Below are 15,188 nucleotides of genomic sequence, written 5' to 3'. Positions count from 1 at the left end.
TATAAAATGATAAGACCAGGGCCCGGAGGTGTAGCCTAACGCCACCCCGTCACATCACCATTTTTGGCGCCTTATAACCCCCCCCCCACCCTCACCCCCTTCTTGTTAACAAGGGGGCGCTACCCCATGTCCACCAGCATGCTAAAGCCTTTTAAAGGGAAAAGAAGGTGGGACTCATTATTTTCAACCAATAAAATCTCCTCTTTATTATTATTATTATTATTTTTTTGTATATTGTTTAATTGAGGCTTTAAAGAGGCTTTAAACTATTGCATGCAAGTTAAAGGAAGTGGCTTTAAAGCCCTCTATGTGACGTGACGTTGACATGACGCCGAGGTGGCGTGACAAAGCCCCTAGGGGCTTTATACCATACCCTGTAGTCTAAGAAATTATCTGAACGTAAAACTATGGTAAATGCTCACAGCCCATAGTCATTATTTTTTATTTCACATCAAAATCTGAAGTTAAATACTATTTACTTACATGATAACAAATCCCATCTACCTGTTTCATGTATACAACATTTTGTGCAGCTTCTACTCAAAACAATTTTCCATATCTACATGCGCATTTTAGTCTTTTTATTGTCTAAACATAGGTGCCGTTGATAACCCGCCATCCGTTTGATAACTCTGATAACCGGTTGGCAGTCGTGCTGGTATGTATGACCACCGCAAAGGCGGTGGTTGGATAGTGTAGCCATTTGGCGGCATGGCCAACAACGGCGGTTGGTTACTGTAATGTATTGTTTACCGTGCAACCTGGATTTAGCAATTGCTTGCCGGTATTATCTGCCTTTACGATTGGGTATGTGGGTGATAATGCTAAAATTTGAGCTGATGGCATACCATCGTAATAAGGCCACCCATTGTGGTTTAACTAAAAGTGCATAACGCCCTACCACGTCACTGCCATGTAGGCAATGTGCTTTAACTATCACGTTGTGGTTTCACTAACCATTCTTATTAAAAAAATATTTATGTCAAATAAATAAAAACTAAATTACACTCATAGTAAATTAAGGAAGTAATCGTGTCAAATGAAACAAACTAGTTTGTAACATGAACACGACAATGAACCATAATCCCAACCTTATTTAGGACTTTTCCTAACATTAATTGTGTGCCCAACTAAAACTATTATTATTTTATTAATCAGATGGTATTATGGGTTATTTTGAAATAATTGGAATTTGATAATCATCATATGTAACAAAATGCAATGTGATGCAGGTTATAGTGTTTGGATTGCTTCGACTGCATCAAAAATCAATAATCAGTTGCACGAATGCTTGGGGATGTTTATCATTTAAGGACTTTAGAGGTAAAACAACAAATGATTTTGAGTAAACAAGTTTGAAACAGTTATCTAATCATTTAGAGTAAACACGTTTGAAACATATATTTACCCCTCATTTATCCAAACACTCAACACTGAATATCTGTTGTGATAAAACGAAATGGTCAGATAAGCAGTTTTAATAAGCAATCTCAAACTACTATCGAGCCGGGGGTCTCACTGGAAGCAGCCTCTCTATTCCTACGGGGTAGAGGTAAGGCTGTCTACATCTTACCCTCCTCATACCCTACCTTTGCTTTGCTATTGGTGGGATTTACTGAGTATGATGATGATGATGATATTAAACCTCCACATATTAAAAAGTCCGAGTGGTTAGGATCAAATGCTGATGATAATATATAAAATCATAGAAAAATGATAATCACATATGACCAAATACCAGATCTTAAATACCACCAATTTCTTTCTATACTTATTTAACACAACTAATAGTGTTTTTGCATTTGCTGATTATAGCGTATTCATCAAGTTGACCCCGTAAATAATTTGATATCCTGAAACTATTTTATCCAACGAATTTCCAGCAGACTGTTGCTGACCATATATAATTAGAAGAAAATTTAACCTCAAAACATAAAAATCACAACATAAACTCAAAAATACAGCGGATGAGATAAACAAGCAAAACCAATTTTACCCCTGAATGCTTCCCATTTCTGTTAAGACGGTTACTCTATGTTGTCAAAAAAACTGATAATCCCTCTTAGTGTTCATTATGCAGGTTGTATTTATAACATGATTAATAAAGCAACAGAATCGCTGATTAACTTTATATTCGACAGTAGTATTCATATGACAACATTTTGACGTTTTTACACCCAATGTAACCTAAGGGCTTAAGGCTTTAAGCTAGTTGAATTCCTAATATTTCAGATTATTCATGAACAGACACATCAACTTTTAGGGCAGTTACCAAAAGATATAAAAAAATCAACTAGAAGTGGCAAATGTTAACTTATTTTCCTATAAATGGGTTGCTTCGGGTTATATTTCACATCTAAAGGTCAATGAGTAAAAGTTAGAACGCGTCAAAAGTGTATTTAAATGCTTGCAACCTCTTAAAGTGTTTTATACAACACAACCCCAAACATTTTAACCAGTTATACATCATCAGTTCTGACCTCCCGACCCACCCATTTTGCCAACTCTACAACACAGCACATACATAAATTTGGCTATGCTAAGTTATATAATACACACATGTATGCATAAGAATAATTATTAAGTAAAGAAAGAGTCAGTTTCGTATCCCATTGTCGTCGGTATAGGACTATAGGTTTAATATATTTTAAACAAATATATATATACACACACACACACTTAATTTAATATATATAGTTTTCTAAAAAGATTTGCCCCCCCCCCCCCCTCTTAGAGATTGGGTCCTGAGCGGTCGTCCACCCCACCCTCCCTCCGGGCTGGCCCTGATTGTGTGCATCTTTTCATCAGGATTTGGGTTCACTCTCCTAATGCAGTTCATGGCGTGAAAAAAATCAATGATAGACAATCATATGACAGAATGGCGAATCTAACGATTTGGGTTCACTCTCCTAATGCAAGGTTATAAGATAGAAAACTGTCGTTCCAAAACCAGAAAACGTTGATGGTATTATCATAAATACAAATATAAGGGTATCTCAATAATACAGTTTATTAGACATGACTATGAAGTTGAACCAACATACATAGCGACATACCAGCCTCAGCATTTCTTCCAGATTCATGTGTATTGTTGTCGATTACATCATGTGGTGCATCTGGAAGAACTTTCCAGAACTCACCATTTCGCCTATTATTCAGCAGTATATCATTTGCAAGATAAACAAAAGCTAGCCGTTGATCACGTGGCTTATGAAATTGCCTAGCCGATGTTTCAACAACTTGTTCATATGAAAACAAAACACCAGTGTGACATAGCTATACCTTATTAAGGACAGCAGCATAATTTGATTCCTTCAGGAATGTCCAATAAAAACAAAGAATTTAGCTAAAGGAGCTTTGTGGAATATAAGTAAGTAGCCACTAGCATCATTCACTGTTAAAAGAATACAAGATAACATACAATTTATCTTTCTTTTAGGTCTTGATTAGTTCCACACAATTAATCAACATCTACCTCAGTTGCTAAAAAACTAAGACAATTAAAACAAATATAATTGCAGTAATACATGTAAGTACGCTCATTGTTTCTAACAGCAATAAAGTCCAACACTACAAATTCAATAGATAATCACAGAAATTGGATAGATAAAGCTATTAAACATAAGCAAATACCGAACGGTACAACGAACGCACTAACCTATCTCGTCAAAACTATCAAAATATAAAGATACCGAGACGAATTGTGAAATTCTTTGCTTCAATTGTCAAGTAGATCATGGTAATGTCCTAACCGAAGATTGACAGCAGGGAATGCAACTGTATTAGTGAAGCCGTGAAGGATCGCCGAAGGGAATGACCAAAAACCGTGCCAGAAAGCTTAACCGTTTTTGAGGTAAAAATAAATTGCAAAGGAGTTGAAACTTCAAGCATTGGGTGGGACATGTATACCTGATACTCGACAACTATCGGGTCGGGTATGGGTGGAGATACAGTTTATTTGGCTAGGAAGGCTAGGAAGTGAACTTGACCGTCCATTTAGTTAATCAAGGGCTAAGATTAAATCAGGGAAATTGAAGGAAAGAAAAGAGGCGTGTGAGTTTGTTTAGGGGCATTCTAGTCAATCCAAGCCAATAGTTTCTCTCTCCTCCAATTTCCTCCCCCCCCCCATTTTTAAACGTTAATAACTCTTTCATACGACATTATTTTTTATAAAAATTGCACCAAAAAAACGAGCGTTTTTTTCTCTTTAAAACGAGTATACTATTGCAAAAAAAAAAATTTTAAACCCAGTTGCGTAAAACGCAATAGAAAAACCCCCAGTTACGTAAAACGCAATGAAAAAAAAACCTAAAAATGACATTTTTCTAAAACGCAATGCACAAAAAACACAAAAAAATGACTTATTTGTAAAACGCAATGGCTAGAAAACACAAAGAAATGTCTTATTTCTAAAACGCAATAGCCTAAAAACTCAAAAGAAAATGTACTTTCTAAAACGCAATGGACTAAAAACACATAAAAATATGTTTTACCTAAAACGCAATGCATCAAAAACACATATAAATGTCTTATTTCTAAAATGCAATGGCCAGAAAACACTTAAAATGTCTGTTTTCTAAAACGCAATGGACTGAAAACACATAAAAAAGTGTTTTACTTAAAACACAATGCACAAAAAACACAAAAAAATGTCTTATTTGTAAAACGCAATGGCTAGAAAACACTTAAAAATGACTCATTCTAAAACGCAATTGCCTAAAAAACAAAAGAAAAGTGTTTTATGTAAAATGCAATGGACTGAAAACACCTAAAAAAGTGTTTTACCTAAAACACAATGCACCAAAAACACTTCAAGAATGTGTTTTTCTAAAACGCAATGGCCAATGCAGAACTGTTCTGTGAATTTTCTGTGCTGTGAACTGTCTGAACCAATGCAGTTTCCAAAGGCAGTTTACAGAAAATTATAACATCTGATTAAACTCGTCCCTTGGACCCCGCCAGGGGCTGACGCCCCTGGGACCCCGCTACCAGGGGCGCTGCCCCCGGACCCCGCCAAGATCGTAAAACGCAATGACTAAATCAAAAACCCAGATCGTAAAAATGAAATTAAAGATTTTCTTACATGGATCGAAGTGATTTCTTCAACAATTGACGAAGTTTGAATGATAGAAACACTTATTAGCGCTCGAATCGAACGAATCGAGTGATTATCTTCAAAATCACCGGAAAAAACGAGATTTTTTATGAAATTAAACTGGGTTTTCTTCAAAAAAGCTGAAGAACACGTTGATCGGGTGTTTGAATCATTGATTTGTGATGAAAACCGCACTATAATGTAGTGATTATTGAGATAGAAAATGAAGAAATGGTTGAAGATGGTGGGTTTTGAAGTTACTGGGTTTTGAAAAGGAAGAAGAAAGGGTTGGATTGACTAAAGTACCCTTTTTCTTTATTTTAAATGTTGCCACATGTCCTAATCCTATTGCTTTCTACACTTCTAGCCAAAATAAACTTCCTATTTGATCTTTTCCCTGGATATGAAATAAAAATATTTTATGGGTATGAGATTATGATATCTGATCCAATTAACCAAAACTATATACTTGTTTACCCGAAATATATATTCAAAAACTTTTAAGTATTTATCATTGTTAGTAGTATTTCATTTTTGTAGCTTTATTATTTAAATAATAATATTTTCATTTAAAATATATATTTTGATGACATTAGTTATGCTATGAAATATAAAATTATTTTTTGAAATTAATATTATAATATATAAAGATTTTTAAATATATCAAATATTATTATGGTGATGATGATATGTATATTATTTATCATAATTTACTATATTATATAGATTTTTAAAACATAATATTATAAAGGAAAGTAAAAATATACGTACATAAAAATCCTCGTGGTTATACCCGATATTCGTGAGTATGCCCGATACCTGACGGGTAATGAGCCAGGTATGAGACATGATTTTACAACCGGGTATGAGTATGAGTTTAACCATACCCGACCCATCGCCATCCCTTACCTAGTCATTGTACCATTGTTTTGTTAGTTTAGGTTGGAATAATGATAAAGGAGGAGGCATCGTGATGGCTAACTACCCTAACATGAGAACTAGTCTAGTGGGTGACGGGACTTGTTTGATCTATAAACCCGATATTTGTTGCACATACAAACGCTGCGACATAAGTGTCATACCATACAATGGTTTCAGTTCCACACAACCACTAACACTCCACCGTTGCTGCCACTATCAGCACTCAGCCTCCGTGGTGAGATTTAACAAACATTGAAGCCACTTCCCTCAAACTTATCCAATTTTCCAAACATTGAAGTTATGTCACGACGAAATTTAACAACTATGATCATCGAAACACTACCTTATTTGTTGGATCAGAATGATAAAAAAAATAATAATAATTGGATTGTGTTCATGACACTTTAGTATATCTACTTTCACCAATTTGAGTGTCTACACTTGGTAAAACATTTAGTGGAAAGGCCCAAGTTGACCCATACATACTCAACTTTTTTAAAAGATGACATGTTAAAATAAGTATAATGAGACCAACAATATATATGATATATCTATATATATTGTCTAACTTTTACAAACGCTAACATATTTTAAAAGTATAAATTAAAACTCTCTTTATCCCTTTAAGCCATAACATTCCTTGGATCTAAGGCTTAGATTAGCTTATACAGTTTTGCACTTCAAATTTCTTACAACTCGTTTTAAAGCTTAACATAAGTCCTTATGTGTAAAATGATACAAACATCATCGATAACTCTAACAACATAATCAATCGAACTAAAACGTCTTTCCACTAATAAGACACATCTCCACCCTACATCAATAAACATGCTACAAGTTTAAATTTAGTGGTTATAAGATGCAACAAGTTGTATTTCAAATCCATCATTTAAAGTCACCCTCATAAAAGAGTGAATGCTCATACATCTTTTTCTTTTGTCACAGAATATATCGTTATATAAAAGTTGTTTGCAATTATATAATATAGTTGGCCCGAGCATGACTTGTGTGCAAAGTTCGTTACATAAGTTGTTTGCTAACAAAAGTAAATTAAGGAAGATAATATACACTAACTTGGAAGAATCTAAGCTAGGAAAAAGGGTTTGTGAAATGTGAATTTGATTTCTTCATTTCTAAGTTGATCTTGAAAACATACACCTCTCTTATACAATATGTTACACAAGTAAACTAATCATCATAAGTTGTTCCAATAATTTCATAAGAAAACCAATCATCAAAAGTTCAAAACTACATAATATAGTTGATATTCTTAACATTTTGCTTCACCATCTCTCCCTTTCGTTATCCCGTGTTTGGTTATGTCATTGGAATTTTAGGTGGAGTGGCATCCATGGATGTGTTCGTGTCATTTACTATCACTAATAAAATTAATCTAAGAGCATGAGTAGGGGGTCAGCGCCCGCCCCAGCAGAGCGGTGTTTGGCACCCCCTATGGTCGATGTGACCATGGGCGCAAAACCACTACACACATAACTATGGATTCATAAAAAGATAAGAGATATAGAGAGAGATATTCATTATAAAGTAAGTAGATGATTGCACAAAAAAAGAACCACATAACTCAAATGCATGCAACTGCATACGTTTGTTTGGTCCCATGATAACAAGGTAATCTTAACTCTCGGACATTACTTTGATCCTTAACTCTTTACATGTTTCTTGAATCTTGATTCATCATTAATTATCTTTTCTTGCTTAGCTGAGCTGCATTCCCATCAAACAGCTCCTCAATACAATTCTCTATATCTTCTGGTTGATACTTAATATACTTTTCCGTTTGCCTCCCTGGAGTAAACACCTGACTGAACCTCCCCATAAACGACCTATACGCCGGTATAACTATCGCTGATATCGACACCCTCAATTCCGACTGAAGCTGCTCATCACTCACCACCCAAGTGGTTTGTGATTTGTGAATCTCATCAAACATTGAATTAAAGCTCTTGAACCTCTCTTTCAACACCGGCTTCATCACTTTCCCATTCACACTCAACCCTTCATGACTCAAACACTGCAACAACTTCGTCCACGTCTCTCGCTTGTAATTCGTGTGGTAGTTCCTTAGATCCGAGGACCGTTTCCTGACCCATGGATCGCCCATCAAGGTTCTCATTTCTCCTGTCCCCTTTGTTTTCTGCAAAATGTATCGCCCATTATTCATCATGAAAATCAAGCTCAATGATGGATCTTTATACAACTTTGATTTTGCTTCCAGGTTTGCATCTAACAGATCCATGATCTTTGCGATCTGGGATTGGAAAGGCGATCCATTCCCGCCTTGGTGGTTCTGTGGTTGGTGCTCTTGTGAACTTTGTAAATCAGTGACTGATTCAACTCGGTCTATCCGTTTATGCTCTTTAAACACTTGCTCCAACGTGTCGCTGTACTCGCACGCGTATTTTAGATAATTCATAGTGTAACGAGTTAACGGATGCACCGCTCCTCCTGGAACCGGTGTTTTCGCCACATCAGATTTAACCGAGAGTTCAAGTTCAATAAAAATGTTGTAAATAGACTCCCCAAGCATTGTGCATATCAACGACGTTGCGGATTTGAGTTGTGGCAGCCATTCGTCCGAAAGTAACTGCTCCACAAGCGGAACGTTATCTCTAACAGCTTCATAAACGTCTAGAAACTTAAACAGTTTCTCAGCGGATCGTTTCGTCATCATAACTGCCTCTGCAAAACTGAGAAAGTAAGAGAGAACAATTTGAGTTAGATTTCCGAATAAGTTATCCGACATCGCCATGTGGCCAGAAAACACAGCTTCCGCGAGCCTTCGCTCGCTAGGTAAAAGCGAGGAGCAAAAGTATTTGAACATCTTCATCCACGACGAAACCTCTTTCTCTATCGGCTCCCACTGCATCTTCTGCGCTTCATCGATCGAAAACTTCTCAAACCGAAAATTCTTCAAATTCTGTTCTGTTGCGTTTCTTCTAACGAAGAAATACAATTCACTACATTCTGTTACATGACCTCCTGTTATCAATCCATTAGCTAGTTTTTTTAGAACTAACATCATCTCATCTGAATAACCTAGAAATTCATCTTTCTCATGCTCAGCATCAGATTGATCCGGTAATTCTGGCTCAACCGCTTCTTGAACATTGCTTGCGGAAGACTTTAACTCTTTCTTTTTTGCTTCATCTTTATCTTGATCTCGATCGTATGACGTTTGGTAATCGTCGAGAATCGATTTAAATTCAGCCTCCAGTATACACAACGCACGTTCCTGAACACTGCTTATCCTATCGATTACGACAGCGTAATTTTCTTCATAATGAAATCTAGACATAGATTTTATCAGCTTCGCATTTCGATCAACAAACTCTAGAAAACATGCAGATTCGTTTTCGTCGAGCTGGATCCATCTCTTCGAACCGGATTCGTATTCAACGACCTTAACATCGAACAGATCAACGAAAATTTGAACGGATTCGACTATTTCAGGTGGCGAAGATGAGTCCGATTTGTCATCGGTACCTAAAAGAGAAATGAATTGATCTATATTTTTCTCGTGGAGTGTGCCGTCTTGTGGAACGACGGAGGGCGTTTGTTCTCCGTCAACTTTTGTGTTGAGATCGTTGGAGGTGTCTGAGGGTGGTGGATTTGTGTCCTCCATTGAGATGGAGAATGAATGGTGGTTGTGATTTGGGAATAAGAAGAAAAATGGCGGGGAGAGGAAGAGAGAGGGGAAGAGGAGAGGAGATGAACAACGTATAATTTTGGAAGTGGAGAAGACGAGCGTAAATGATGGAGGATGGTTAGTCTTACTATTTCCTTTTTTTATGTTTTTCTGTTTTCTTTTTTCCCTGAAATACAGAACGCCGTTTAACGTTTGTTATTTATTATTTACATTCTTTTCAATAAAATTTATTATTTACATAACATATTAACATGATTTTTTTCTTGTGCTTGTATGGATAATCCTATTGTAAACTTTGTAATATTTGAAAGAGTAAACTGCCAAAAATGGTTTCCGAGGTTTGGACCATTTGGTCACTTTTGTTACTTTAGTCCAAAACTCAAATCTTTTAAATCTGGATCCATGTGGTTTCAATTTTATTGTCATTTTCATTCAAAAGCAAAAACTTAGTCAGATTTTTCAGTTAACATCCAACTTTTTTATCTTTTTCTTCTGTTTAATTAAGGGCAAAATGGCCAGATTTTTTTTGACAGTGTGTTTAGCTTTAGCCAACCTAGTACACAATGTGTTTACCTTATGTAACGGTGCTTGATGTTTATGTGCCTTTGTTAGTAAGTTTTTTTTATGTTTTTGTTGGACGCATTTACCTGTACATTTTAAGACACTTGAGTTCTTATGGTCTGCTTCTCAACCTTACATATTTCAACCATTTTATTGAGTTTGACCTTAATCATATATACTTCGTTATATATAGTTATCTAATTAAAGAAGCTCACACAAAAATAAAGCATAAAAGTTATAATATCGGTATTGAGAGTAAGATGGATGGATGGATGGATGGTAATGGTTTAATTAATTAGGGTGGTTTGTGAATGTATGGATGAGCATAAAGTATTGTGTTATTTAATAGTGCTTCCCACGTATTCTCTCCTACCAGCACACCTTCCCATTCTTTATTTTTTCTGCGTTATTCTTTTTAATTTATTCGAATACAACTAATTAACAACCTATGAACATATTTTTGATTTTTTTTTTCTATCAAACGTTTACCTATCAAGTGAATCTAAGGTTTTCAGTTTGAGACCCGAGCCTAACCGGGTTTTAATCCGATCATGTGTTACGCCAGAGAGTTCTGCTCTTATGGTGGCATAACGACTGTTAAATGGCAGCTGACAGTATGGTTTTCCAGGGGAATGCCCAAAAAAGCCAAACTTTAAAGCCAGCGTGGACCCGGTTAAGACAACATAGTCTGGCCAAACTGAGGCAATACGGGCTCTCTGATTTGAAGAGTGTGGTAACCTTATATATGAAGTTCACCGTTTAAAAAAAGTGAATCTAAGGTAGCGGAGTGGAACTCTTGCGCACATCAGGCCCGAACGGGACTTGCTGGAACACCGTTCGATTTGTTGCGGGGTGTTCTACATTTGACAACAAAGCATCTACATATTTAGTTTTAGTTTTTATTAAACTTTTTTTATGAAAAGGCTATGGAAGGATACGGTCTACGGAACTTCAACCCGCCCTTTTAGAGAAGTTTATGAAACTTCATGGGAAAACTAAGATGACATGTTAGACTAGTGGGTATGGGGAGGCTCATCCCCATGAGGATGGGCCGCCACGTAGTCTCCACATCACTATCTCATGGAGGAAGATGGTCCCTGATCAGCCATAACGGTGAACAGGGAAAGGAATGGAGAAGAAGATGCTAAGTAATCAGAAAAAACTCGGTGGGCGCCAATGAAGAAACATCAAGTTAACCCAAAGGTTTAACTTGTGGGATTAGTCTCGTTCACAAAGGTCAATCTTCTTTCTTTCCTCGCCTACTGACTGCTTGATCAGAATTGGCCCTGCAAAACGACACATCATGAAGCTTGTTACAAGGAGGAGAGGTAGAGGGTTCTCCTTATAACCCCCCACCCCCACCCCGGATTAACTTAATAATGAGAGTGTGAGAGAAACGATACTTAAACCTAGAGGTGAAGTTCTCTATTTATAGCTGAGGAGTATGAAAAGGGACATTGGCTGATGGACTTTAGGCTAGACGTCTCCATCAAGGAATATCTTGTTTGTCTCATTTGACACGACGATTAGCGCATGCAGATGATCGAGATGTTGGCTCATGGTGATTGAAGTCACGCGACCCGAGAGCCATCCTTGATGTCGGGTCTTTTATCAGCTAGGGGTGGAGATTGTAGAGCAGTGAATGGCGCAACCTGATTGGTTACACATCACTGTCCTTTTGTACTAATTGTTTCTTGCATGATTGCTCATCATGGTGGTGGCATGATCACAGCCTGGCGTGCCCTGATTGGTTGCATGGTCTGCCATTTGTACGGAGTGTACTATCTCAGCTGGCATCCTCATGCTCGCGCTTACACAGCCTGCGCCGAACGAATAAGAATGGCTAAGTATTGTATTGAATTTAAGCTGGTATGGTCTTCTGCGCGCGCTGTTTGTACGTGATTGCGCATGTAGGCGCAGGATCTGGGACCATACCCTTCAATATGCATTTTAAAATATTTTATACAGTAATAGATTAAATAATGACATCACATATAATAATTGTGTTTCTTCTAACAACGTAAGTGTATGGACTGTAGTTTTGTTGTTCTTTAGGTAAAAAGTTGGCGGTCGATCTAGGTTTGTGTATACATGTGTCACTCTAATGTGTTGTGCCAAATTTGTTGCGCCAAGGTGATTTATCGTGTCAAATTTGTTGCGTCAAAGTGACCCCTCGTGCCAAATCTGTTGTACCAAGTTCGTCTCATGCGCCAAGGTGATATGCCATATTAAAATCTTTGTGCCAGATTGAAATATGGTGCGCCAAGTTAAAATTTGATGTGCCAAATTACACAAGACATACTCTAGTTTATTAACAATGTTAAAAAGTCAATAGGTATTCTGTTAATCATCTAGATCAATATGGTTAATTTGATGTCAATAGGTAGGTATTTTGTTAATCATCTTGATCAATGTGGTTAATTTGATGATTATCCCAAAAAAGCACAGAGGCCAACCAACGAATTGTTATGAACTTTAGCGACAGGAGATGATGAATTTGAGATGAAAAGTGCACGTTATGAAGAGATTATGAATTTGACAATAGTGCTACTCAATTGTGAACCACTCGACATTGATTTGTCAAAACCTTGAATCGAGTTGATCTTAAACGAACTCCAGCATATGTTGTAACTCATTTAATGACTGGACTTTACATATTGAGTTTGAATGGGTTTGTGAGCCTAACTGTCACGGCCCCCGACCCGGTTTGACCCGTTTCAGGAGCCGCGGGACAGGAACCCCGTGGTATTTAATTTAGGCGACAGCGGAAGTCTTTTTAAAACAGGATCTTTCAATAATTTAAACTGCCCATTTCATAACTTAGGGATAAATTCCCGAAATTTACAATAATGTGATTTCTCAGGGAAATCTTTATTTTCAAAACATGTTCACTTATTTATTTACATTGAGCCACTTTTCTAAGCTGGGAGTGCTCCACGGCACTTTTCTTTGCTCATACCAGATCACCTGAAACATGTTTGAAAAAAGTTTTGTCAGCGGGGAAATACTGAGTGAATCATTCAGTTTACTGAAAACGACACATTTGTTATAATCTACAGTATTAAGGGGAATTACAATGTTTCTGATATCAAACCAACTACCCACAGTATTTGTCACTCGACCATCCATTGGCTAGCCCATTTGTCCAATGGTGTCTGTGACTGTGGTCAGATCACCCCTTGGCCACCCGTTTGTCCAAGTGTGACGGGAAACAAGTAATGTATACAAAACCCCACATACCGGCTGTAATTTGGTGATTACATAGACTTAATCCCTGTAATTATAACTTTGAAAATAACTTGGAGTTTTGTAAAACAGTTGACTCACAAACTGTTAGAAAAGAGTTTATAAAAGAGGAATGACTCACATTGCAGATTTACGAGCAGAGTATAAGCTTTACTGATTAGCCTTTTAACCTAATTTAAATAACAATGCACACACAAACGGGATTAGTAACTAATTCAGCAGTTACGTCAATTCACGAGATTAAACCCTCACAACTATTATCAAGTGCGATACTTAACAATTCAATGGATTCACAACGAATGACAGAGCATAGTCCGAATTCGAACAGCACTCAAACATTCAAGTTGAAATCACAATGAATAACAAAGTACAAGCTCAATTTGAGCAGCACTCGGACAATCGTTGGATAGTTATAATCGATCGGATGTTGAATCGTAATAGCGACCGAGTTATTACCCTGATTGCGGCAGCACCTCGTGATCGTGTGTGTGTTTATTGTGGTATTACAGCTATAATTCGACGTACACAGGGACAATTTACGTCGTTTCAATTTCAACAGGTAAGTGCCAATGTCGGCTATTTATAGCAAGTTTTGGGGCTCCCTTACGGACCGTAAGCCTAACCCTTTACGGTCCGTAAGCTAAGCAGTCTAATTATAGGCTGCCTAGGCTCGGGACTAGCCTTGGTGACTCAAGATTTCAGCCAATTAGAACAGAGCGACGTTTGATTTTAGATTATTATCAACTAGGGTTTACCCCCCTCGAGTTTTAGGGGTCCTGATCCTGATTCTGATTGTTCTGAAAATTTTAGGGCTAGTGCAGAATTACTTGGGTGTTTCAATTAGGGTTCTCTTATTGACTAATTATTGTCCTAACTATTGATTTTAGTGGCAGTTGTTACATCCTCCCCACCTTAAGAAAAATCTCGTCCTCAAGATTTACTGAAATAGATGAGGGTACTTTCGCTTCATTTCTGATTCCAGTTCCCAAGTGTATTCTGGTCCTCTCCTGGATTCCCATTTGACTTTTACTAGCACTAGTCGTTTGTGTTTGAGAAAGTTAATCTTCCGATCTTCTATTTGTAAAGGTTTCTCTACGAATTTCAGCTTTTCATTTACCTCTATATCTTGAAGAGGTACTACCAGGGATTCGTTTGATAGACATTTCTTGAGATTGGATACATGAAACACATCATGTACTCCAGCTAATTCTTCTGGTAGTTGTAAACGATAAGCTACTGGTCCTATTCGTTGGATCACTGGGAAGGGTCCAACATATCTTGGACTCAGTTTTCCTTTCTTACCAAATCGTACTACTCCTTTCCAAGGAGAAACTTTCAAAAGTACTTTGTCTCCTACTTGGAATTCTAACGGCTTGCGGCGATTGTCTGCATAGCTCTTCTGACGATCTCTAGCAGTCTTCAGTCTTTCCTTCATTTGAGATATCTTGTCAGTAGTTTCTTGCACAATCTCTGGACCTGATAACTGACTTTCTCCTATCTCTGCCCAACAAACGGGAGTTCTGCACTTGCGTCCATACAGTGCTTCGAATGGAGCAGTTTCAATGCTCGAATGATAACTATTGTTATAGGAGAATTCAATTAATGGTAAATGGCTATCTCAATTACCACCAAAGTCAGTTACACATGCTCGGAGCATGTCTTCCAGGGTTTGTATCGTCCTTTCACTTTGTCCGTCCG

At 37.2% G+C, this 15,188-nt stretch overlaps 1 protein-coding gene across 1 annotated transcript; it reads right to left on the bottom strand.

The window, feature by feature from the left end:
* Positions 1 to 7,536: 7,536 nt before the first annotated feature.
* On the bottom strand, positions 7,537 to 9,771 carry LOC110923228 (exocyst complex component EXO70B1). The gene has a single exon (XM_022167376.2). The coding sequence runs from the start codon at positions 9,657 to 9,659 to the stop codon at positions 7,719 to 7,721; it is 1,941 nt and encodes a 646-aa protein (XP_022023068.1). The 5' UTR covers positions 9,660 to 9,771; the 3' UTR covers positions 7,537 to 7,718.
* Positions 9,772 to 15,188: the final 5,417 nt, after the last annotated feature.

The sequence above is a fragment of the Helianthus annuus genome, chromosome 17, assembly GCF_002127325.2.
Source record: "Helianthus annuus cultivar XRQ/B chromosome 17, HanXRQr2.0-SUNRISE, whole genome shotgun sequence".
Taxonomy (NCBI): Eukaryota; Viridiplantae; Streptophyta; class Magnoliopsida; order Asterales; family Asteraceae; genus Helianthus; species Helianthus annuus.
This window is presented reverse-complemented; position numbering and strand designations above follow the sequence as displayed.

Coding starts and splice junctions, on each gene's coding strand:
- LOC110923228 (XM_022167376.2), bottom strand. CDS start 9,659: ATGGAGGACACAAATCCACCACCCTCAGACACCTCCAACGATCTCAAC.